The sequence below is a fragment of the Tasmannia lanceolata genome, unplaced genomic scaffold, assembly GCF_043159265.1.
Source record: "Tasmannia lanceolata isolate RefF3 unplaced genomic scaffold, GAP_Taslan_0.1 ptg000018l, whole genome shotgun sequence".
NCBI classification, from domain to species: domain Eukaryota; kingdom Viridiplantae; phylum Streptophyta; class Magnoliopsida; order Canellales; family Winteraceae; genus Tasmannia; species Tasmannia lanceolata.
In genome coordinates, this window is record NW_027518695.1 from 71,193,882 (window position 1) to 71,220,407 (window position 26,526).

At 40.2% G+C, this 26,526-nt stretch overlaps 1 protein-coding gene across 3 annotated transcripts in view; it reads right to left on the reverse strand.

The window, feature by feature from the left end:
* Positions 1-26,526, reverse strand: part of ATSRL1 (PRP38 family protein) — a 61,702-nt gene that overhangs the window by 12,992 nt on the left and 22,184 nt on the right. For all 3 annotated transcript variants that reach the window (XM_077358899.1, XM_077358901.1, XM_077358900.1), the window contains one exon: positions 10,552-10,623. In XM_077358899.1, coding sequence (XP_077215014.1) covers positions 10,552-10,623 — 72 coding nt within the window. The remainder of the gene's footprint in view (positions 1-10,551; positions 10,624-26,526) is intronic.

The following is a 26,526-nucleotide window of genomic DNA, read 5'->3' on the forward strand; positions in this document are numbered from 1 at the left end:
ACCTGTGGTGAGCACATCCATCGAGAGGAGAGGGCGATGATTTGATACAGGATGAGGACGAGCCATGAGCCAATAAGTTTTCCCAATCTCTCGAGATTAAGAATCTGTCCAATTTGGTGCAGATTGTTTGTCCAAGTGAACTTAGCACCCAACATCAAAAGATCAATCAATTCATTGTCAAATAATGGATTTCGAAAAGTGCCGCATACTTGCAGCACATGTTTGGAAAATATTTTTCCTGGAAAACTCTTATGGATTTTTTTTGTGATTGTTTTTTACTGTTTACTTCACATACTTCAATTTTTGGAATTTTAAATTCTACTTTTTCGTTAATTATTTAGAGGAAACATAAAGTGAAGGGTGCCCTTACAAGAGTCCAATGGCAAGGTCACACCGTTATATCCACGTCACTCACCGCCTCACCGGCATCGGGGCAACTCTACCTTACAGAATATTACCAAAATCCCCCTATCTGATAGAAAAAGATTAAAATACCTTTATCTCATCATAATGACCCAAATACCCACAGCTCATATAATGACCAAACTACCCCTATCTCATAGAGAATGACCATAATAACCATAATCCGTATGAGGTAGAGGTAAATAAAATTTGAGGGTGTTTTGTTTATTTTCTATGAGATAGGGATATTCAAGTCATATGGACGCGGTCGTACGGACACGGCCCCAAGCACGCAAGGGTTGTTTTTCTACTCCGTCCGGACCGTTACGGGTTAAACAAAAGTGAGCGAACCACGAAAATTCTTGAACCATAAAGGGAACCAAGGTTTAAAATTTCGGTTTCGGTAACCGTTTCGGACCCCACCAAAAACCGAAATTTGGTAATTTGGTTCCAAATTCCGGACCCAAATTTCGAACACTTTATTTTCTTAATAAATAATGTCATTAAACCGAAATTTCGGTCCGAAATTTGGTAAATGGCGAAAAATTGAATTTCGGAAATTTTCGGTTTTGGTCCCCACCGGTATCCAAAATTTTAAAACATGAAGGGAACCACCCTGTAAAGTAAAGAGTCCATGAGGTAGAGGTATTTTAGTCAATTTTCCATGAGAAGGGAGTTTTGGCTATTTTCTGAGATATTGGTATTTTAGTTATTTTCTACGATATTGGGGTCCTTTGATAATTTTTATGAAATAGGAGTGCTCTGATCATTTTTTATGAGATACAAGTATTTTGGTCATTCTCTATGAGATAGGAGTGTTTTAAGATTTTCTTTGCTTCCTCTTTCAAGATTTTTTTAATTTTTTTTCTCATTTTCCATCTTTTCTCGAACATACTGTGGATGCACAAATAGGGATGTTCTACAAGACGTTGCTATTTTCTTTTCTTGGAAAAGAAAAAAACCGGCAAGACTAGGCCTTTTGTTTTCTATAGTTTATGGGGGAAAATTTAACCCAAGAATAAAAACATCTGTAGCAAATGAGTTAACCTTTTTCGATCTCTTCCCCTTGGGTACCAGTCTTGAACCCTACACCTCTCGGCAAGAAAGCCGTTACTGCCTTAAACCACTAGAGAATGTAAGAGATTGGTTAACTTAACAATGGAAAACTCATTTTCCAAGGAAATCTTTTCGAGAAAATAGAATCCATACATCCAGACATGTCTGTCATGAATCTTCCCCCATTACATTTCCGGAACACGTCTCACTGTCCTGAAATCAACACCAATGCACCACGGAAGGTTCCATCTACTCGGAATCAAACTTCGCTCTTGCCAAAAATCGTCCCTCCTAAGATCCACTAGGCCATCGTGTGAAAGTTTAGGTATAATTATTGATATGATTTGGCCTTAGGTTTATTTTGTCCATGCAGGGCATGCTTTTTTATTTCATTTCTTTATTTTAGTTATTTTTGTTATATTTGATTGGACAGAGATCCGGGGGATGCCCACATCATTACTGATGACACTACCCATAACCCCTTCACATACTATGGATACACAAATAGGTATGTTCTACGAGACACGGGTGTTTTCTTTTCTTGGAAAAGAAAATATCCGGCATGACTATGCTTTTGTTTTCTCTAGTTTATGATGAAAATTTTACCGAAGAATAAAAAAAACTCTGGTAAATGAGTTGACCAAACAGTGGAAAACTCATTTTCCAAGATTTTTTTTTTTTTTTAAGAAAATAGAATCCATACATCACATGTCTGCAGTGAATCTTCCCCCATTGCATTTCTCGTACGCATCTCACTGTCTTAAAATCCGCACCAACGCACCACAGAAGGTTCCATCTACTCGGAATTGAACTTGGCTCCTGCCAAAAAGTCTCCTCCGTAGGATCCACTAAGCCATAAATCCACGTGAAAGTCTAGGTATAATTATTGATATTGTTAGATGTATCGGGGTATTTGTGTAACTTTCTTATTATTAAGCATAAATATAATTGGGGCGTGAGTTAGAGAAGTTTAACGACTCTCTTCTCGCATGGATACCCACGTTCTCTCTCTTTTCTACTTCTCCATTATCCATTCTCCATGTGGCTATCTAACATGGTATAGAACCATGGTAGATTAACACATCTTTTTTTCCTCTTCCTTAATCAAACCTAACCCTAATCTAACCGTACCCCCTCTCCTCCCCTTGTTTCCATCGCACCCCCACCCCCTCTCTATGACTCCATACCGCCCCCCCCCATATTCCTATCGACAAAATCTTGCTTTTTACTTCTCTAGGACCGTCATGGTTGTATTGGGATAACAGGTCAGCTATTTATATTGCCAACAATCTTGTTTTTCACGAGCGAACCAAACATATTGAAGTGGATTGTCACTTTATTCTCCAGCTGATTCAAGGAGGAGAAATTTGCACCATGTTCACTAGGTCTGCCGATCAACTTGCGGATGTGTTCACCAAAGCTTTGGGACCTGCAAAATTGAAAGATGCATGTAACAAGCTAGGAATGTATGATATATACATTCCAGCTTGGGGGGGGGGGGGGGAGTGTTAGATGAATAGGGGTATTTCTGCAACTTTCTTATTATTAAGCATAAATATAATTGGGGCGTGAGTTAGAGAAGTCTAACGACCCTCTTCTCACGTGGATACCCACATTCTCTCTCTTTACTGCTTCTCCATTATCCATTCTCCATGTGGCTATCTAACAGATATGATTTAGCATTAGGATTATTTTGTTTATGTAGTAAATGTTTGTTTTATTTCATTTCTTTATTTCAGTTATTTTTGTTATATTTGATTGGACATAGATCTAGGGGATGTCCACATCATTACGCATGACACACTACCCATACCACCCACCTGTGCCCACGTCCTGAAAGAGAAAACTCCCTCTCCCACTCCGATTCGTATTTTTCGTATAGAAATCTCTGATCAATGATAGAGGCTATAGATTTGATAAAGAAATGGTAAAGATCGATATTTAGGCGAAAAGAATGAAAGATATTGATTCGTGAATGATCGGGTGGTCTATAGGTTGAGTAAGGAAATAAATCGGGAAAAGGGAAGGTGAAAGGGGATATCGAAAAGGAAAAAGGGATGGGGGAAATGGGAAATGGAAAAGGTAAAGGTGTTGGTGGAGACAAAAATTAGGAAAATAGATGAGAAAAACAAAAGATAACTCACCTGGAATCACTCAAGATTACCTTAAGGCATTGCACTCTAAGCTTGTCGCCTCACCATGATCTAGGCTTCACACCTAAACGATCCAAGAATCCCTAAGGCGTAGCCACCCATGGATTTTCGCATCACACCACGATCTCCGCATCACATCTAGATGATCCACAAATCACTCTTAGAAGGAATGCTTCTCACCTACAAGATTCTAGATTTCCCACCTAAATGCAATCAAGAATATCCCTTGCACAGAGAAACCATCACACCATTCAAGAAACCAAGAAAATATACTCCAAATCCAAGAATTTCACTGATGACAGACTGAGACGGTCAAGAGAAATACATAAGAAAAACAAACGTACAAAAGAGAGATAACATCCCCGACTCTAAAGAACGATCTATCAAGGCTGTAGGAGATCAAAAGGCTCCAGTCCCTCTTTGGAATCACCTTCCCTAGCAAGCTAGTGGACATCTCTCTTAGCGGTCCTTCTCACATGCCTAAAGGAAGTCTCGTGGCCCCTTACTACGTCTTGGATGTCGTAAAAAAGGGAGCAAATATCCAAGGGATTTTAGATGCTACATAAAGTCATCAAATCATATTAAGGGAGTCGCCTTCCACCACAACCTTGTCCAAAGTTTCATGATTCAAAAACTAGATCCCTTTTGTTGAGAGAGGCAGAGAAAAGAGAGAAAGTAAAGAGTGAGAGAAAAGATTGAGTTAGGGTTCTCCCCCTCACTCATGTAATATAAATAATAAAGAGTGAAGTACAAAGACAAGTATGCCCTTGGGCATTACAACAAAGACCTAAAGACCTGTTAACACTCCCCCTCAAGCTGGAATGTAGATATCTAACATTCCTAGCTTGTTACAATTATCAACTAACTTAGCTCTACTCAGAGGCTTCGTGAACATGTCTGCTAATTGATCTGTAGATCTGGTAAACACGGGAGATATGTAGCCTCGCTGAATCAGATCTGGTAAACACGTGATGATATGCTCCCGAATCAATAATCCAGGAGCTAGAACTAGAGAGGAACGAAGCAGGAGAACTACCTGGCTGAACAAGACCAGCAGTAGGAGGGCGGCTAGCAGACCTGAAACGTTGTAGCTCATCATAGTCGGCACGAGAGACGACCATCTGATCGGTCGGAGTAGCCAGCGGTGTCTGTGAGGGGCTGTCAATAGGAGCAAGCGAATCTGGAAGGGCAAGATGTGCAGTACGGCCCTGACGAGGATATGGAGTGTGACGCAGCTCAGGATGGAGATCAAAGCATGTCTCGTGATAGTGACCCTCACGCCTACAATGAGTACAATAGGGCCGAGCTCGACCTCCACGGCCACCTTCTCGGCCGCCGCCATGTCCGCCTCGGCTAGTATCGCGACCACGACCGCGACCAAAAATGTCTCCTCCTCGGGAAGGGCGGTCAGCGGCTCCATAAGCAGCAGTTGTCGAGACATCCACGGGAGTAGGAACAGTAATGCCAAGTGCACACTGCTGAGCTCGTAATAATACCTCCTGAATATTGGGTGCAGTACCAGACCCAAGGATGTGCTGTCGAAGATGAGTGCACTCTGGTCCAAGACCCTCAAGAAAATGAACAACACAGAGCTGATCCCGCTGTCCGGCTGCCGTGGTAAGATCAGTGGTGAGAGGCATAAGAGCATCCAGCTGCTGGCAATAGGAGACAAACTGTCTGTAGTAATCATGGACTGTAGAATCACCGCGCCTGTGACCCATCCAGCGCGAATAAGTGTCGCAGAGACGGGCGACATTCCCCTCACCAGAATATAATGCCGCAGTGTGCTCCCATACCTTTTTGGCAGTAGGGAGATCCATCATGGTGCTAGCAATGGCAGGGGTCATATTCTGCCATAGAAGTGTACGAACAAGGGCATCATCTACATCCCAATCATCAAAGGTAGGGTCAGTCTCAGGAGGGGGATCACGACGAATAATAGAAATCTTTCGTAAGGCCTTCAGATATGTCTCCACTGCAATCTTCCAAGTTAAATAGTTGGATCCATCAAAACGGGAAGTGGTAATCAGTGGGAATGACGCATCAACCGAAGACAAAGACGACGACGCAGCCTGACGCGGCTGGGAAGTAGTAGCCATAGCTGGAGTACGAATAGTAGGGTCCTCAATATGAGGGGTATCTTCCATAAGAGACCGGGAAGAAGACTGAAGAGGACCAACAACGAGCAAGTAGAGACAAGGATAAAGACTATAAGCAAGCTAATAGACCGCGGCTTCGTGAGGACAACATATGCATAAGGGAGGCATGAGATAGCCACACGACATAAAGACAAAGTCGAGACAACTCCAAGCCACAAACATCGCAATGATGTAAGTACAAATCCAGAACAACACTATGAAGATAGTGATCAAGCCGAACAAGAAAATCTAGGGCATAGCTATGACCCAAAAGAAGAAGAAGAGATTATGATGGATCAAATTAGGGCAAGGAAGAGTGGGGAAAAGAGGGTACTGTAGCGATGTACTGTAGCAGTACTGTAGCGATTTACTGTAGCGGGTACTGCAGCAAAGAATGGAGGGGTTATGGTTAGGGTTAGGGATGGAGAAGATGGAGAAGATGGAGGTGGATGTTACGATTAGGGTTAGGGAAAAAAGAAGGAAAGAAAAGAACAAAAATGGCCCTAAGCATCCATGCCCTAGAGCTCTGATACCATGTTGAGAGAGGTAGAAAAAAGAGAGAAAGTAAAGAGTGAGAGAAAAGATTGAGTTAGGGTTCTCCCCCTCACTCATGTAATATAAATAATAAAGGGTGAAGTACAAAGACAAGTATGCCCTTGGGCATTACAATAAAGACCTAAAGACCTGTTAACACCCTTGAAAGATGGCTTGCACTTCAACTTCACTAGTGTCAGCCACCCCTATAGGAGCAGAAAATGCCCACCTTACCGACCGCATGGCTTCACCTGATTTATAATTTATACCTTCCAAGGTGGTCGGCCACGAACATGGATTCTTCCTGCTTGTCTAAATTTTCAAATTAAAATAAAATAATTTACAACTTGTAACTTAGACTCAAACTCTTTCTTAACGACTTCCAGCTAATCTTATCCTAATCCAACTAAACTCCCTAAATACTATGACTCTTATTTAAATACTATGACTCTTATTTAAAGACTCTTCAACCTCGAAATACAACTCTAATAGGACTCTTAACATCAATCAAATAAAATCCCTAAATAATACTAAAACAATTTCATCAAGTGAGCTCCCGCCTTGCATTTCGGCAACCACAAAGTAACCCCTTTTTTTAAAAAATTTTGGCCAACTCAAATGTTCAAAAATGATAATTTTGTCCGTACTTCCTACGGTTGAGTTCTTTGCGTCTACTCAGGGGCAAGTGGCCCATGTGGGCCCCACATTGTAGCAATCAGTTCGGGCACTACCGAAAGTTTTTTAGATCGTGGATGGCCCTCCATCACCAACCCTCATCCCCAATCCTAATTTTTGGACAAAAAAAAAGGAACCCTCCTCACTCTCATTTGGAGGGCTGCCACAACAACCCGCACCCAACTTCTTTCTACTTCTCTCCCCCTCTCTTGTTCACGACTAAGAGTCCCCACTCCCTTTCTCTCTTCCCTCTCTTCCTCTCTCATGCGCACAGTTGAGGGTTTCCATTCCGCCTTCTCTTTCTTCTTCGCTCTCACCCTTTTTCATGTCCCTCCTCATTGGTGGATAATCCCATGACAAGGCAGCCATGTCGCCCTACCCTCAATTACGCACCCCCCCTTCAACCCTTCTCTCCTGCCCCTTTTTCGCACAATTACCACTCCTTCTCCTCCCTTTTCCTTTGACCTTTTTCCCTCTTCTTCTCTATACCCTATTTACCCAACCATTCCTCTAACCCCCTTGTTACTCCACCTGTGTTTTTCACAGCCTGTCCCAAGCCAAGATAAAGGAGGAGGGTTGGCATCAGGTTGGTAGCCGGCCGTAAACTTTGCCACACTCTTCTATGAAATAGCAGACCCCAACTAGTTTGGGACAAAGGATAAGTTGAATTGAGTTGAGTATTCCTCTAACCCCCTTGTTACTCATCACCATCATATCATAATTCAATCACCTTTCTTGCGCTCCCCTTTTTTCCACCATTTAGGTACCTATATGAGTTATTTATAGGCATATTATAGAACTTTTATTTTTGCTTCACACACTCTGTGACAGATTTCTTTCATGTTTGGTTTGATTTATCATGGATCTAATGTATGGAACACTGCTTGGATAGTTTACATTCTTTATTGATGATTGAACCCAACAGCTATATATCTTCTACGAATAATCTAGTAGTGATTGATTACCATGTTATGTTTAAATCATAGTTGCCAGCGTGGGAAACGGATTCGGGAAGCGAAACGGGAAACACAAGAAAAAATATTGAGGGGGAACGGGAAGCGAGAAACGAGAAAACTATAAAAAAAATCATACGAGAAATGTCTTAGGAAACACATTAGAATCGTTTCAGAAACGATATAGCAACGTTAATGAAAACGCATGTGAAACACAAGGAAAACATGAAATAGGCTTTTCAAAAAAAAAAAGGAAAACATGAAATATATGGTTTTGTAGATTCAAATTTTGTTAAGTTCAAGTATCTATTTAGATATTTCTTACTTTTAGTTTTTAATAAGGTATACGCTGTTGTTTTCCTTTTTAATATCTATTCCACAATTTTATTGTGTTTTAAAAAAAAAAATGATTTTCGTAAGGTTCACAAATATTTCCCACACGTTTCACATAAGTTTTCTAAAGGTTTTCCATATGTTTCTCACGTTTTTCATATAAGTTCCTTATACATTTCGGAAACGAGTTTCCCACCTTTCCGAAACGTGTTTTAGGGGAAACGTCCCACTTGCCCAAGGAGTTTCCAGCTACTATGGTTTAAACTGATCAGGAATGAGTGTTTGCTGCCATATATTGTAGATATGTATTCTTTAGTAGTGACCAAATCACATCTCTATTGTGTGCTTCTTATCTATAATTGTGGCACACATTTGATCAACCCACTAAAGTGTGGATCTCATCATAGATGGCTCATGGCGTGGAAAACTCGCAAAAGATAATGCTATCCCTCCGATAAATGACCAACAAACAAGATTTTCGAACTCTGAGCCTTCCCTAGTATGGTCCATCTAGTGGGGAGTCATGGTTGAGCATACAGATATGGCGTGTAAATAAAAATCACTTAGAAAAATTACAGCCATCGCTAGTGTGGTCCAAGTGGTTGGTCTTGGTTGAGCATACAGATATGACATGTATAACTAAGAATCACGTAGAAAATTTCCAGCCATCTCTAGTGGCGTCCATCTAGTGGTGAGTCTTGGTTGAGCAAACATATATGACATGTAGAACTAAGAATAACTAAATAGAAAAGTAACACATTGTGCCCCTATATATGGAGATGTTAGTCACACTCCATTGCCTTGATCTTGGCATCCCTTTATTTTAAATTTAAATGATAGCTTGTTGGAAAAATGATTGGCAGAAGCTAACTTGTTGGAAATATGACTGGCAAATGATAAGTAGTTGGAAAATGAAACAGTCAATAAAAACAAGTGGAGAGGGATACCAATATCAAAACAAGGGAATGAATATAATTTCCTCATACATATATACATGTGTGTATTATCTGTGTGTGTATGATTTGAAAGAGAGAGAGAGAGAGAGATGGTATTAAGCACTTACGATTAGAGACAAATGCCTTATTTGAAGCGTCAATACCATTTAACATAGCTGTTTTTGGTGTCCATACACACATATAGTTAGCATTTAATTATATATTACGCAATATGTAGTCCTTAAAAGTTAATTATATAGTATGCACTACAGATGATAGGGTCGAGCTATATAAGTCGGAACCACTGCCCTAAACAAAAATATAAGACCTAATACCTATTACTTTGGATCAACTGGCACCATGAGTCGACATGTTAATATGAGTACAAATGCTGATAAACAATAGCATATCATGCACACTTATTGAAAACTTACAAACACAAACACGATAGAGTAAAAATGGGAATTGGCACCCACAGTCCCTTGATTAAAAAATGGCACTCCTTGGCTTATTTTACAATTAATTATTTTGTTAAATGTTGTTAATTCCAAAGAAGCTATCAACAACCAACAAAAGAGTGTTTAATAAAGAGAGGAGTACCAACTATCCAAATTCCAAATTTTCAAAATACTATCCAAATTCCTATCAAAGGTACATATCCAAAGTTAGTTCAACAACATTTCAAAGGTATCAGTACGGGACTTTAGATCCCTAACAAGATTTTATCAATTAAACCATTAGACCGCCATCTCGACGATGATACCTTTGCAAATTGATATTGAAAAGGCTTAGCAGAATTCATTAGCAATACCAATTCCAGGTATTGCAAAATAAATGCAAGGGGTCTCCACTTGAACATGAACATGCAAACAAAGCATCCATAAAGGAATGAAAGAGTCACGGGTCAAGACAGGAGTAAAATAAGCAGCTAATGATAATTTAGACAATTGTTAACTTATTTCTACGAAAGGATCACACTCAATCATTATAGTGCAGACCATCTTTGGTGGCATACTTTGCTTCGTTTCAAGATCAACATTACAAACCTTAAATTTGAGTTGTTGAAGATAGAGATGTGTTCTCCGTTCTTAGAAACCTCCATTGGGCAATCCAAGCTCAATATCTCACACCAACAAATAAATCATGCACCAAAAATGATCAGCTTCAACTACCCCAACAAAAAATTAACTTCAAGGTAGATTTTTCTCATATAGATAATTAGTACGATGAAGGAACACAATAGCAATCAATCAAGGTTAAGTAGATATGAGTGAGCACTAACGATTTAAAGAAAGTTTGAAAGACGGGCATATGGAACTGGCAAGCAATTTTCCATGAGATAGTAGCATGCAAGAAATAAAAGACTACTGACCTGTCCAAGAAGCAAATCACGTACATATACACCCATGGTTGCAATTCGCCCATTAGACCCTGGAGAAAATTCCTGAAGAACAGAAAATAAATATGAATACAACATGCACCAATACATAGTCAAACAGTTACTTGTCAAGCTTTTTGGTGTTTTGTTTCTAGATGTTAAGCTAACTAAAGAAGGGAAAAGATACAAAAATGCAAGAATACAAAAAATTAAATTGCAATATTGTCAAGAATGTGGAATAGTACAAACTTTTACATAATATGTTAATTAGAACTCATGTCATCAGTGCCACCACCCACTTTGCTCTGCCCCAAGAATACAAAGCAGCATGTAGAGAAAGTTAAATCATAATTTAAAGCAGGGAGATGATTTTTTTCACCACCCCCTCCACCCCCCCCCCCCCCCCCCGCGGGGTAGGATTATGCGCCCCCCTTGTAACGTGATTTGATATCAAAAAGCGTTGAAGTCTGCCACAATTCACTTTAAAAGGGGGCGTGCATAATCCTACCGGGAGAGAGAGGGGGGGTGAAACAATCATCTCCCTTTAAAGTAGCATCAAAGGAGGAGGAGAAAATTACAGCAAATAATGGATTCAAGAAGATCAGTTAGATGAGGAAGAGAAATAGGGCAAACCTTAATGGTCTCAATAGAAAAGAAAAGAGTAGCTTTTCTCTTTTTTTCATTCTCTTACATATAAAACCCTAGGCCTGACAACCCCCCCATGTGAATTTCCATGCAAATAAATAAACTAAAATTACAAAATTGTCCCAGAAGTTAAAGGATAACTGTAAATATTCTCCGATTTGCAGTAATTAACAACCGTCCTCTTTTAGCAACCAAAATCTAGCAAATGTGATCTGTTTATCACCAAATTGAAATCTACGTAGTCAACTTGATGATGATCAGTCATGCCAACTTTAAACCCATATGCTCCAACATGAGGCCAACAGTAGTAATCTGAAAGTAGGCTAGATTAAAAGAACGTGCACATTAATCAGCCCCTTGTTTTTTGCGGGGCATCAATTTTTATTATTCTTCATGGATTTATTTGATTTATTGATGTATCGAATATTATATTTCCATCAAACCAGATCAAACCCCACCAATAAATAAAAATAACGGTGCAAAAGAGCAACTATTATATGGAAGAAAGTACATAATGTAAAGAATGATAAGTAAACAAGATCCTAGGGAAAAATAATAGTACGCAAAATAACTAGCAATTAGAGCAGAATATAAGATTATTGTTGCTACCTGAACCCAAGCCTTTCCGCCAATTCATAACTATTCAGCCTTTTATTGCAGCAGCTAGGTTGTTTTCATCTCTCTGTCTAGAATTGCATGGGTGCTTGCCACTAGTTCATACACACTTAGAAATAAGATTATTGTTGCTACTTTGCGGCTACTGCCAAACCTCTTCTCCACGCATTTAAAAGAACTTCTTGAATCGTGTCTAAGAATCGTAATATAGGGAAGTACGTGCCCAAAATAAGGATATTGTGTCCCACACACATGATCTCTATTTCTTGCAATCCTGTATACAGGTCATGCCAAATACAATAGCTATGACTAGGTGGCGTGAGAGCTGGAAATTTATCCCACAATCACCCTCATCCAGCATGTTAATGATTACCCCTCTGTGTTGCATGCAAGTAATTTTCATTTTCAACCCACAATGAGGTGCCATACCATAATCCTAAGAATAGCCATGATGTGAAACTTCAAAGGGAACGTCTGGCAAGAACCAAGTGACACCTTCAAGGCACCAGTGCGAATGCCACCAAATGATTTGGGTTAAGCATGTAATAAGAACAAATAAAGTCATTTTGCCTGCTTATGAACTGAGGCTCTTCACAACACATCTCACATCATTATCATCAGGTTTACGCCATCCACCCTTGGTGAACGAACGCCATTTCATGCCCTCATTGGAGGACATCCAAATTACTCATTCCTCCAGTCATGGAGTTGTATTCTTACGTTCCTGTGCCATCAACTCAGCAAAAGAAGCACTCTCCCCACAATTGTGATATGTATTTTCATTGGTCAGAATGACAAGCACAGGGGATACAAATGTTATTCCCAATTTCTATGAAAAAACTAATCTCACTTCATGTCACCTTTGATAATGGCTGTTTTTATGATCTTCTAAGTGCTGGACATGAGCTTAAGGGAGATACACTCATGGATCCCCCCTCCAGCTAGTTCTCTACCTCACAGTACCTCTACTGATGTTCTCTCCTCCATAAATTAAACCCAGGATTCTTCAACCCCATGGGATGTTCTACAACTGTCATCTCCCTGATAACAAGGGTGACAAACATTTGGGAATCAGCTTCACTCATGGATGGAAGATGACATGGGTGGCTATAACACTTGGGAATTGTCCTCGGACCATTAGGTAAGAATATTGTTGGATGTATGTTGTTTCATAAGTTGAAACGAAAACTCAATGGTACAATAGACAGGTGCTATAAAGTCTGCCTTGTTGCAAAAGAATATAACTAGCAAAATCAAATTGACTATAATCAAATGTTTAATCTACAGGTGAAGAGTAACGCAATTTGACTGGTCATGGCCTTGGCTAACACTTTTAGATGTTCTCTATTGTAATTAGATGTTACAAATTCATTCCTAGCCAAGTGTCTGAATGAAGTGTATATGGAACATCCTGAGTAGTAACAGGCAGCAAATAAAAGAGATTATGTCTGCAGATTCAATAAGGTTATATACGGGCTCAATCAAGTACCACGTTCTGAGTTTAACAGACTCCATTAAACTCTATACTTTAAATGTCTTCTAGTGTGCAGATATGTTACCATTTGGCCCCTCATTTAAAAGATCATACATTCGACAATTAGAGTGTGCAACCTGATAAGGTTTGAATTTAATTGCTTTCATTAAATTCTACCTTCATTCACGTGCTAAGAGATGGAGAGGTCCTTCAATTTCTCTTTCATTTTTCAATTTCAGCTGTGATCCACCCAACCTAATCATGGAGATAGTGGAGGATTATGAAGTTAGTTTTTGTTGGCCTTTAAGGCATCAAGCATTAAAATGACATCAATGTGGAGAGAGTCATTATCAAAACAGGGGAATGTGGATATCGTTTCCCTTTAAAATCACGAATTGAATCACTTAACGATACAAAGCAGGAATTTTTGAGGAATAGGGATGCTTGAGTAGCCCCCTTTGTAATACAATAAAGCACACCGCTACTACCAAGGTTTTAAATTTCGGTTTCGATGTCAGTTTCGGCCACCACCGAAACCGAGAAACCAAAATGTTTCGATTTCAGGCCGAAACCATGTAAAAATATGATTGTGATTTCGTTTATTTTTTTAATTTCGACCAAAATGTCTAAAATTTTGGTGTCAATTTCGGCGAATTCGGTTGAAATTTCAGCTATTTCGGTGGAAATTATAACATTTCGGTGTACATTTTTAAAATTTCGGTGGAAATTTATAAATAAATAAAAAAAAAAAAAAAAGTAAAAAAAGAATTTCGGTGAAATTTCAGTAAGATTTCGGTGAAATCTTGTAAAGAAACGACTTCGTGTGAATTTCGTTTCGGTTTGTGCCGAAACCGAAATATTTCGGCCGAAATGAAATGTTCGGCCGAAATGAAATGTTTCGGCCAAAATGAAATGTTTCGGCCGAAATTTAAAACCATGGCTACTACATAGTGGGCACCAACTTTGGCTAATCTGACTGTTCATCTTATGGAACCTATGTTGTGTTATGTATTTTTTAAACTAGGGAATTATAAAACAATCAAAAAGACACAAGACTTAAAATAATTCATTCACGATTTGTTAAAATTTGCCAAACAGCCCGGTAATACAGTTTTGTTTTAAATCATAAATTTTAGATACTGTATATAGCTTTTTAGAGTTTTTAATAATTGAGGATATATATAATTTTACATCCAAACAGTTAAGAATGTGGATATTTCTCTGCTAGCTCTCCAAACTCAAGTACACCATGCAACCCTCAGGAGAAGAGGAGGTTGAGGGTTCTTTCCCTATATTCAGTTTGCAAGGACGCTAACTAATATTGGGAAAAAAACAGCAATTACACTATCAATATAAATCAAAGTCTTCGCTTTTCAACCAATCTCTCCAATTAACCAGTCAGAAGGTGGAATTCTAGTCGGGCCAGAGGCATCTGTCAGTTTCTCCTAGCATTGAAAATTGTTAAGGAGAAGGTAGAGGTCAGGTAGATTTCTCTCACGCAAACGACGAACCATTTTCGTGTATTTGCTGAGGAGAAGATAAGAGGTAAGGTAGATTTCTCTCGCGCAAACAATGAACCTGAATCCGGTTCAAAATCTTCGATCGCGAACTCGTTGATGTCGATCTAGGGTTAGGGTTTCCGACGAAACCGAAGAAAACCTTCTCTAACAAAGGGGTTATTACAATTGGGGTTCTGCTATGTAGATTTCTCCCGCGCAAACGACGAACCTGAATCCGGTTCAAAATCTTCAATCACGAACTCGTTGATGTCGATCTAGGGCTAGGGTTTCCACCGAAACCGAAGAAAACCTTCTCTAACAAAGGGGTTATTACCATTAGGGCTCTGCTTCTTCCCAGTTTTCTACATTCTTCCTCCCACTGCATCATTTCCCCTAGCTTCATCATAAATGCTGAGCATTTACTTGTCTCCTAACCCATTTCCAAGCATACCTCGTCGTATTTTGAGTTTTCCTACCCAGATATGGGCACTCCCATGCCACCAGATACAGGCAGAAATTCCCACCTAGCTAAGGCTTGAAATTCTAAGCAGGAAGGGAGCTACTCACAAAACGGTAAGTTTCAACAGACAAGGTAAAATAGAAGGCAAAGAAAACCCTGACTACCAACACCCCAAAAAGGACAGGTATCTAGTTTTCGACTTTCAGAAAGATGCTCGAGATGTAAAGCTATACCCCCCTCTCATCCTGAAAATATCCTTTGAACCAGGAGTTTGAGCAGCAAGAAAACACAAAATGGAAATGGAGCAACCTGTTCTCTGACCACCAAGTGAACCAACAGTCCGAAAACTGGAATATATGGAACCCCAACCCTCGGATGATGATCAAGCAGTGGTGATCTTTGAAGAAGAAGAGTTCAAAGCTGCAAAGGAGAGATGGGCAAACTGCCTGGTCGGATATTTAATTGGTAGAAGACCTTACTTTGTTGCCCTAAGAGGATGGTTTTAAATTTTGGTTTAGGTATGTGTTTCAGTCCTCACCGAAACCGCAAAATAGCTAGTACAATAGGCAGACCTCTGTATATGGACTCCCTCACTGTAGAGACATCCAGACTAAGTTTTGCCCGAGTTTGTGTCGAAGTAACTGCTGGGAAACACGCCCCCACCCCCCCCCCCCCCCCAGACACAATCTTATTTAATTCCCACAGGGACTCACTCTCAGTTGTGCAATATGAATCGAAGCCATCAGCTTGCACGCTATATAAGAACTTAACCCACCTTCCGAAGGGTGCAACTCAAGGTTGCCAGAGCGGGAAGCAAAGGCACTCAGGAAGGTGGGAAGCGGGAAGCATGAAAGGTCGGAGAATTTTTTTTAATAGTTAAATATTTTAAAAAATTACTAAAAAAATATAAGAAATAATTATAGGGAAATGTTATCAGCACTACTGTATTTTGATGAGGGCACTCCTCACTTTATTAAAAGTACGGTATGGCCCGCACCATAGGATGATCCAGACCGTCCATTAGATGGGCCACAGCCTAAATAGGTTGTGCCCCAAAAATCATTTCCATAGGTTGATCCCAATCCTCTGATCTATAGAGGGTTAGGATCGAAGGGTTGGGATCAACCTATGGAAATGATTTTTGGGGCACAACCAATTTAGGCTGTGGCCCATCTAATGGACGGTTTGGATCATCCTATGGTGCGGGCCATACCGTACTTTTAATAAAGTGAGGAGCGCCCTCATCAAAATACAGTAGTGATGATAATATTTCCCTAATTAAATGAACCAACCAAATATTAAAAAAACACCTTTTATTAAAAGATCCAACATTTACTTGAAGGAAAATAACTATCAGCTGAAATGCCCGTGTTGACCAGTGCGTTGACTAGTGCCTGTAGAAAAATTAGAAACCAAATTATGAGATTTTTTTTACCGAAATTTTGAGATTTAATAATGTTTGGACATGATAGAATTTATGAATTATTAAAATTGGATAAATACCCCATTGTTTGGAAGTTAAGGTTTTGACCGACCCGTTTTTTCGAATTTTGTACTAGAACTGAAAAGTTGACTTTTTATCCTTTTACATTTGGGTCTTGAAACTATTTTTAATAGATTCAAATGTGGGGTATTCCCTTATTTACATGTAAATCTTAAGTAAATACTGAAATGACTTTACATTTAAATACAAAGAAGAGGAAGAGAAGAACACTGCCAAGAGACAAGGAGGGTAGATAGGAAACGTGTTTCCCAAAGTGGAATCGTGATTCCCATAGAGTGGGAATCACGTTTCCCACGATTCCCAATTTTTGGGGAATCGCAAAGATTCTTGATTTCAAATCGTGAATTGGGGAATCGTGATTCCCTAGTCGAAGTAACGATTCCTGCTTCCTTGGTGGGACTTGGCTCCCAGAATCTAGAAATCAGGGAAAACCCATCAAGAAAGAATGGAGAGTTTTTAAGGCATGGCAAAGAGCCAACAACATAATTAAATAAACATCCTACTGCAGCAAAGGAACACCTCCAAGAAGAAGACATTGAATGCCCCGGCATGGAAAACAGAGAAGAAAGAAAAATCCCCTTAACCAATAGCTTCAAATTACTTGAAGAATTCCCTAATGAGGATGACGAGCAAATTCAAGAGGAGATAATTCAATCTGATGAGGAACCTCTAGAATTAAACCAACCTTGCAAGGCCAGCACCCAAGATAGAAAAAACTCCCCCTCAGAAAGTAGTAACTCCATGAAGAATAGTTTTGCCACCCTTGCACAGACGCACCAAGAAGAATTAAACATAGAATGCATCCACCCATCAGATGAAGAATTCACAACAAGTAGTGAAGAAGGCACCTCTGAAAATGAGGAATCATGGGCAGAAAAAAAATCACTCATCGAAATACTCCTCAGATAGTGAAGACAATCCAAAAAGCTCGAAAGAAGAAAGTATCATGCGTGGATAAACGTCATCTAGTCACATTGATCCTAGTTGAGCAAGAGGGCAGTAAAGGAGAGGGCCCAGAATTGGAAGAATCAAATGTACCGCACATAGAATTACAGGAAAAGGGCAAGGTAATGATAGAAGATGCGGAGTCACCCTCCCATGAACCATGGCAGAAGGTTCCAAAGAAGAATTGGCTAAGACGCTCCCAAGGATCCCAACATGCTCCCATCAAGCTAGTCGATTATGTAACTCAAGAGCATTGAGCAGTTTGAACTCTTAGGTCCAGTGTTCTGTATTCGTCTAACCCAAATTTGGATCTCCCTCTCACATGTTTTCCGAGTTAAGGATGGTGTCTTTTTTTTTTTATGACATAGGGTATCCCCACCCCATTTTACGGCAGGCCTAATCCCTATGGATGCACGCAATCAAGGATGGCATCTTGTACCCACGAGTGTAATATCTTTCTCTTTATCTAATAAAATGGTAGGGGTCCCCATCAAACCCCAGCTTACCTATCCAGAAAAAAATCTCTCCAATTAAAACCCTCCACAAATAAACAGCATTCAATAGTTGTGAATATTCAGAATAATCCTAGAATAATTCTTGTATATAATAAAATAAATTCCAAGCAAAATATGAAGGAACTTCCTTGTAGATTTCTGGATATTGAGAAACAGCATCACGCTATTTGAGATTGGGACATTACATGATCAGATCTCAGACTCAGAGAATCCTCTCAGGAAGATGCAACTTTTATTTATTCAATGCGACAAGCTGCCAAACAGATCAAAAGACCGCTATTTTGTTTATATCACTCAAATATCCTAGTTAATAGTATAGTGATGTAATCCTAACACTTCATCTAAACTTCTAAAGAGGCCTAACGTAACATAAAAGAGACTTGTAAAACCAAAAAATACCTAACAAAAGCCATAAAAAACCCACAAAAATGCCTTGGGAGAACGAGTAAAGAGTTAATCCACATTACAATCAATTGATCCTTGGATACAAAGTATCATATTTCGGGAAATGCTCCAACCTCCAATATCTGAATATCACCATCATTCCCTTCAATCTTCACAAGTTCACTAGAAGGTAACACTAAACCTCCAAGGCGACCAAAGATAGGATGAGGAAGGAATGAATATGATGAGGATGCACCAAGGAAGGGAAAAGAGGACAGTGGAGATAAAAAGAGTAATGTTATGGAATGAAGAAAGACTAGGGAAACAGATTATATAAAAGGAAAGGGGGAGCAAAATAGAGTGGAAAGGGTCAACAGGGTTGAATAGAGAGGTGGAATCACATGAACAAATTTGAGATTTGAAAATTTTTCTGACTTTTGAAGGAGAAGAGTGTTTGCTGTAAATTTCTCAAATGGTACTAAAATGCACCTAAATTTTAAGTAGAGGATGATAGGGTGCATCAGACACAAAATAGAGAACTTAAAGTGGCTTGCTGACATAAAGCACACTTAAACGAGACTTTTATGTTCGCGAGAGAAAGAAAGAAGGAAAAGAAGTGGATGAGGAGGCAACCATAGGGAACAAAAGGTGAGCCTTGGGTGGATAGGAGAAGAGATTTCTTCACTTCTTTTTAGAAAAAAGAAAAGATGCTATAAGACGGGCATATTAGAGGAGAAATTATGAATTGATGAGGTACGCAAGAGCGGAAGGGATCAGCTGGGTCTCGGATTTTCATTAAGAGTGAAGAGGAAGAAAGAAATACCTTTTTGAAAGATGAGAAAGAGAAGAATGGCCCAATGATGATGATCTTGATTTTGTCCCGCTTTGAAATTACATAAAATATAATACCGAGAAATAAGATGAAGAAGATTAGAGAAGATATCGTATGGAGTCGTCTAAAGTTGATTCCTTTATTAACAACATGAAAGAATACAATTATGTTTATCCAAAAGTAGGTCAAATAATATCCCTACTAATGACTTTTAACAAAAGTATCATGTCCGAGTATAGTTACCGTATTGTGGGATGTATCATTCCTTGCAATGATATGGATTCTTTGGAAAGAAAGAAATGCTAGGGTGTTTAAAGGATTCTCAAAAAGACCTCTATTCCTATATAACAAAATGATAGCCCTCACAATATCTTGGGTTAGAACCATTCCAAGTTTTGCATTTGTGTCTGCTTATGATTTGTGGCATGAATGGAGAGTGATATGTGAGGGTGTAAGGACTGAGCCTAGAATAACCCAATCTTGGGAGTCACCCGCTCAAGGATTCTTGAAACTCAACTTCGATGGTTCTAGTATGGGAAATCCGGGCCCATCTGGAATTGGGGGAGTTTTAAGAGATGACCAAGGAAATGTCATTTGGGCCTTTTCAGGTCCGATTAGGATAGTGGATGCCAATGAGGCAGAAGTAAGGGCCATTTACCATGGTATCAAGCTTCTTATGAATGTAGAAATGGAAAATGTGGAAATTGAAGGAGACTCAATCAATGTGATAAAATGGCTCAACGGCAATCACTCAATTCCGTGGAGGTTTGTGGTGCTTTTTGCTGATTGAGAAAGATCCTACATCATTTTGGTATCAGAGCAGGTCAGCACTATGTCTACTCGTACGGGAAGAACCTACAAAGGGAGATTGATTGATCATCAACGAGATGAGTTGTAGCTGAGGCTTGTGGAGCAAATGGATGGCTTAAACACTCGTATGGGAGTCCTAGAATCAAGGGTTACTCAAACCACAGGTTAACTCTGCAGCCAACCTTGATGGAGAATCAAGTGTAGGCGAAGCCAATGATGAGAGAGCTGTTGAACGAGGTGGACAGCATGTAGATCAGCCAATTAATCTCACTCCAAGGCGAGGAGTGGGGATTGACAGACCTCAACAAGAGCCCCAACCCCCCTTGATGGATTGGACAAGGGTGTTGCTTGAGAGAGACTATTATGAACCTCAAGATATGGCGGGAGATATCACAAAGAAGGAGAAGGTGGATGTGAAAGACTTTGACGGGAGACTCGATCCAACAATCTTTGCCGATTGGAACTATATGTCAGATGAGAGGCGAGTTTGTTTTACTAAGATGAAGCTCGTAAGTCTAACAAAAGTGTGGTGGATGGGTGTCGAAGGCGACATAAGAAGGTTAGGACAACCACCCATTCGTACTTGGCAAGAGATGAAGGCAAAACTTCGAGAAAAGTACATGCCACCCAATTATCAAGACCGAATATGTGAGCAGCTTGTCAATCTTAAGCAAGGAAGCATGTCCGTGGCAGAATATATGCAAAGGTTCGACGAACTCAACACCCGAAGTCAAATTGTTGAAGATCCTCGTCATACCTTGGCTAGATTCAAATCTGGTCTGAGATCTTATATAAGGAGAGAATTGCTCCGAAAACCACTATACAACGTGGAGCAGGCTTTCCAGGTGGCCTTAGACATGGAGGAGTACTTGTGAGTGCCAACTATGAAGAAATTTTCTTCCCAAGCTGGGGAGACGGCCACAAAAAGGATTAATGAAGGCAACCAAACCTTTAGGGCAGCACCTTCTCAAACTAATAGAAGGCCCATTGATCCTAAAGGAAAGGCACCCATGGTTGACGTAACGAAGAAGCACAATGGAAAAGACTTTTGCTTTAGGTGCGGAGGCAAAGGACACATGGCGTACCATTGTCCAACCAAATCCAACCTACATCTGGGGAAAGAACATGTGGAAGAGCCTAGTCAACAAGAAGAAGCCGAGAATGAGGCGAATGAAGAAGGCGCAGTGTACAACGCTGATGACTAAGCAGATTCAGACATAGACACTTCCCTCGCAATGGTGGTGAGACACAACCATATCATGTTGCTTGGATCGACAACACCACCATACCAGTAAACCAACGTTGCTTAGTTTCCATTTCTTCGGGTCAATATAAGGATTATGTTTGGTGTGATGTGGTCCCCATGAATGTTACACACATATTATTGGGCCGACCCTAGTTCTATGATAGTGGTGTGTACCATTGTGGGAAAGAGAATACTTACCATTTTATGTGCAATGATGAGGACATCACCCTATTCCCCAAGAGCACAGAAGAGCTCAAGAAATTCAAGGAAACTACACAGAACGTCCATACAGCAAGCTGCCCATTGGAAGAAAGCACTCCAATTGCTTACCAGGAAGAAGTTTGAACGTGAAAGCAAGAGTATGGGAGTTATGTATGTTGTTGTGGCCAAAGAAGTTGAAAAACCAACAGCTTATCAGCCTTCAGATGTGCCTAAAGTAGTGGCAAAGCTTCTACAAGATTTCTCTGATGTTGCTCCTGATGACTTGCCTGATGCCTTGCCACCTACGCGTGATGTCCAGCAATCAATCGATTTAGTTCCAAGTGCACAACTGCCGAACTTGCCAGCTTATCGAATGAATCCTATGGAACATGCCGAGTTGAAGAGGCAAGTGGATAAGCTTTTGTCAAAAGGATTCATTAGAGAAAGCTTGAGTCCGTGTGTTGTGCCAGCGTTATTGACCCCAAAGAAGGATGGGAGTTGGCGCATGCGCGTGGACAGTTGTTCTATCAACAAGATCACCATCAAGCATCGCTTTCCTATTCCGCGGCTCGATGATATGCTGGACATGATGGCTGGAGCTACCATCTTTTCGAAGCTGGATCTCAAGAGTGGTTATCACCAAATCCGTATTCGCCCCGGAGATGAATGGAAGACGGCTTTCAAGACCAAGGATGGACTCTACGAGTGGCTAGTTATGCCTTTCGGCCTATGCAATGCACCAAGTACCTTCATGCGAGGGATGGCGCAGGTACTACAGCCTTTTATTGGTCATTTCTTGGTTGTGTACTTTGATGATATATTGATCTATAGCAAGACTAAGGAGGAACATCACTTCCATTTGCAACAAGTGCTGAGGGTTCTCCGGCAAGAGAAACTCTATATTAATATGAAGAAGTGTTCCTTCATGAGTTCTCATGTTGTGTTTTTGGGATTTATTGTGTCTGCTAGGGGTGTGGAAGCAGATCCAGAGAAAATTGAAGCCATTGTCAACTGGCCTACACCTACCACATTGCATGAGGTGCGGAGTTTCCACGGGTTAGCAACTTTCTATTCGAGATTTATTCGTAGTTTCAGCACTGTTATGGCTCCAATAATTGATTGCATGAAGAAGGGCCAGTTCACAGGGACACGAGGAGCTTCCAAAGCTTTTGAAGAGGTAAAGAAGCGAATGACAGAGGCACCAGTACTACAATTACCAGATTTTACCAAAGTTTTTGAAGTGGCTTGTGATGCTTCACACGTTGGTATTGGTGGTGTACTCAGTCAGGAAGGCCATCCAATTGCATTCTTCAGTGAGAAGCTTAATGACGCCAAACAAAAATATTCTACGTATGACAAGGAGTTTTATGCGGTAGTACAAGCCTTACGTTATTGGCGGCATTATCTTATCTCTAAGGACTTTGTGCTATATTCTGATCATGAAACTTTGAAGCATATCAACAATCAGAAAAAATTAAGGAAATGGGTTGAATTCCTTCAAGCTTATACATTTGTCATTAAGCACAAGGCTGGCGTCGAGAACAAAGCAGTCGACGCTCTTAGCCGAGTGTTGTACGTGCTTACTACCATGACCGTAAAGGATGTAGGATTTGAGCAATTGAAGAATAAGTACCCTTCATGCAAGGATTTTTGCATTATCTATGATGATTTGCTAGCTAGACAGCGGGTTCATACTGACTTTTCTTTACAAAATGGCTATCTATTCAAGGCACATCATCTTTGTTTACCCTCTACTTCTGTGCGTGACCAAGTTGTATGGGAATTGCATGGGAGAGGTCACTTCGAACGAGACAAGACGATTGCCATGATTGAGGAAAGATTTTATTGGCCTAGTCTCAAGCATGATGTTGCTAAATTGGTGTCCCAATGTCGTGCATGTCAATTGTTAAAGGGAAGGAAGAAGAACACGGGCCTTTATACACCACTTCCGATTCCTCATGAGCCATGGCAAGACCTAAGTATGGACTTTGTCCTAGGATTGCCAAAGACCGTTCGGGGATACGATTCTATCTTAGTTGTTGTGGATCGTTTTTCAAAGATGGCACATTTTATTCCTTGCTCAAAGACCACAGATGCCGTACATGTGGCAAAATTGTTCTTTAAAGAAGTGGTGCGACTCCATGGATTGCCGAAAACTATTGTGTCAGACAGAGATGTGAAGTTCAATAGCTACTTTTGGCGGACTTTGTGGCATTTATTGAATACTCAGCTAAAATTTTCAGCTGCTTTTCATCCTCAAACTGATGGGCAGACCGAAGTTGTTAATAGAAGTCTTGGAAATCTACTTCGTTGCTTGGTGGAAGACAAGATTACTACATGGGATTTGATTTTACCGATGGCTGAGTTTGAATACACTAGCTCAATTAACAGATCTACTGATCGTAGCCCCTTTGAGATTGTTTTGGGTTTGCAACCAAGGAAACCAATTGATTTGGTTCCTCTACCCCTTTCAGCTCGTCCTAGTGCAGAAGCAAACGCGTTTGCAGAGCATATTCGAGCCATCCATGCTGATGTGCGCCACAAAATTGCTTCAAGCAATGCTAGATACAAGAGCCAAGCAGACTTACATTGTCGACATGCTGAGTTTGAAGTTGGGGATCAAGTTATGGTGCGTATACGACCCAAACGCTTTCTGACCAGCGAGTATAAGAAGCTTCAATATCGAAGTGTTGGTCCTTATAAGATTCTAAAGAAGATAAACTCTAATGCCTATGTTTTGGACTTGCCGGACAGCATGGGTATTCGTAATATCTTCAATATTGAAGATCTTACTCCTTACCCTGGACATTTTGATGCTTCTAGCGACCTCACTACTGCTCGTCTTCCTCCAGCTTCTAATGTTCATGATGAGATTGAGGATATTGTGGACACCAACATTGTTTCAACTCGAAGCGGTGGGTACCAAAAGTATTTGGTGAAGCGGAAGAATAGGCCGTGGTCGGACTGCATGTGGATTTCTAATGAGGAATTTCAACAATTGGCTCGTGATCTTTATGAGAGATACCACTTTTTCAACTCGCCAGAGTTGAGTTTTTCCAAGCAGGGGAGAGATGATGCAAGCACCATGCAAGGGAAATTTGGAAAATATTACAAGAGAAGGGGCGCGCCTAATTCGAAGGCCAATATAGTTATTTGGCAAGATTCCCAATCAGACCTTGCTTAAAGAGTCAAAGTGATTTTGAGTCCTGTTGCTAGTGTTGAGTTTATTATTAGGGGTATTCTAGTCATTTTTTGTTTAAGGCCGGTGGTTGTGGGCTAGATCAGTGGGTTTTTTGTTTGTGGGCTTTTTATGTTGATTTGAACCGGCTTTATTGAATCTAGTAGGTAAAGAGTCCAAGACAATTGTAGTTACTTGGCCTCCAAGTTTACTTGATCACCAAGTTTACTTGGCCTTCAAGTTTACTTGATCACCAAGTTATGGAGTCTAAAAACAATTGTAATGATCATTTCGAGGCAATGAATGAATTCTAGAATTTTCAGTGTTGAGCTCTTCATTGAGGGTATGATTGCCGTCTCCTAAGTGTGAGTGCTTAGGAAAACCCTAGGTGTGATTGCCTAGGTTTCTCTATCATTCTTCTTTAGTTTTTCTACAAACCCACATTGTTTTTTTCTTTTCAAATTAACCTAATTAAATCCCTTCCACTAGCTATATAAATCCTCCATCAAACCCAAAGCCCTATTTATTTCATTATTAGTCATCCTCTAACTCTTTCCCTAGACAAAACCCCAACCTAAAATTCATAATATAGTGCTGATTGAGAAAGATCCCGCATCACTTATATGTCAATAATCATAACAATTGCACTTCCACTACATCTCATTTTCCTCCCCATCTTCGTCAGCATCATAATATTTTTTTTTTAAATGATAACCATACTCAACTCAACTCAACTAAGCCTTTGTCCCAAACTAGTCGGGGTCCGCTAATGAATCCTTTAGAAAATTTTCATGAAGGTGAAAGAATCTACCCGGCTCAAATTAACGAAGTCTAATCCTGACACTAGTTGGGTTTGTCTACATGGATCATTTTCTTCCATTCTCTCCTATCAAGTATTTCCACACTTTTTCTACCCAAGTTGTTTTTTATCTGCACCTACCACTTTTTACTCCATCAACTTTGCACGAGTAACTTCTTCTCACTGGAGCATCCAAAGGCCTACGTTGCATATGCCCAAACCATATTAAGTTGTGCTCTCTCTTCTTCTCCTCAATTGGTGCAACACCTACCTTTTTACGGATGTCTTCATTTTTAATTCTATCTAACCTTGTGTGGCCGCACATCCATCCAAGCATTCGCATCTCTGCTACACTCATCTTATGCACATGCTGCTTCTTAGTTGCCCAACATTATGAGCCATATAGCATGGCTGGCCTCACAGCTGTGAGAAACAAAAGAGAATTGATAAATGACCGAGGTGGTCAAGGTACAGAGAGAAACAAAAGAGAATACAAATACAAAAGCAAAAACACGGGATTTAAGGGGGGAGGGAATCATAGAGAGCAAAAGCGTCCTTAGAAACTCCTCTCACAAGACGATCGGCCACATGATTAGCGGGGCGACGAACATAGAAGCGAGCCATCCAATCAAACATCTCGTCAAAAAGAGAATCAAACCAGCAAGGAGGTTTTTTGGATTTTATTAAGCCACCTAATGACATTCATAGTCTCCTCCTACTATCACATTTTCCACCCAATCTCTGGCTAATAGCTTCAATCCTTAATGAGCCGCTTTTATTTCCGCCTCCGATGCATCTGCAATTCCGATGGGACCAGCAAAGGCCCACATCACCTCTCCAAGGGAATTTCTTAAAACACCAC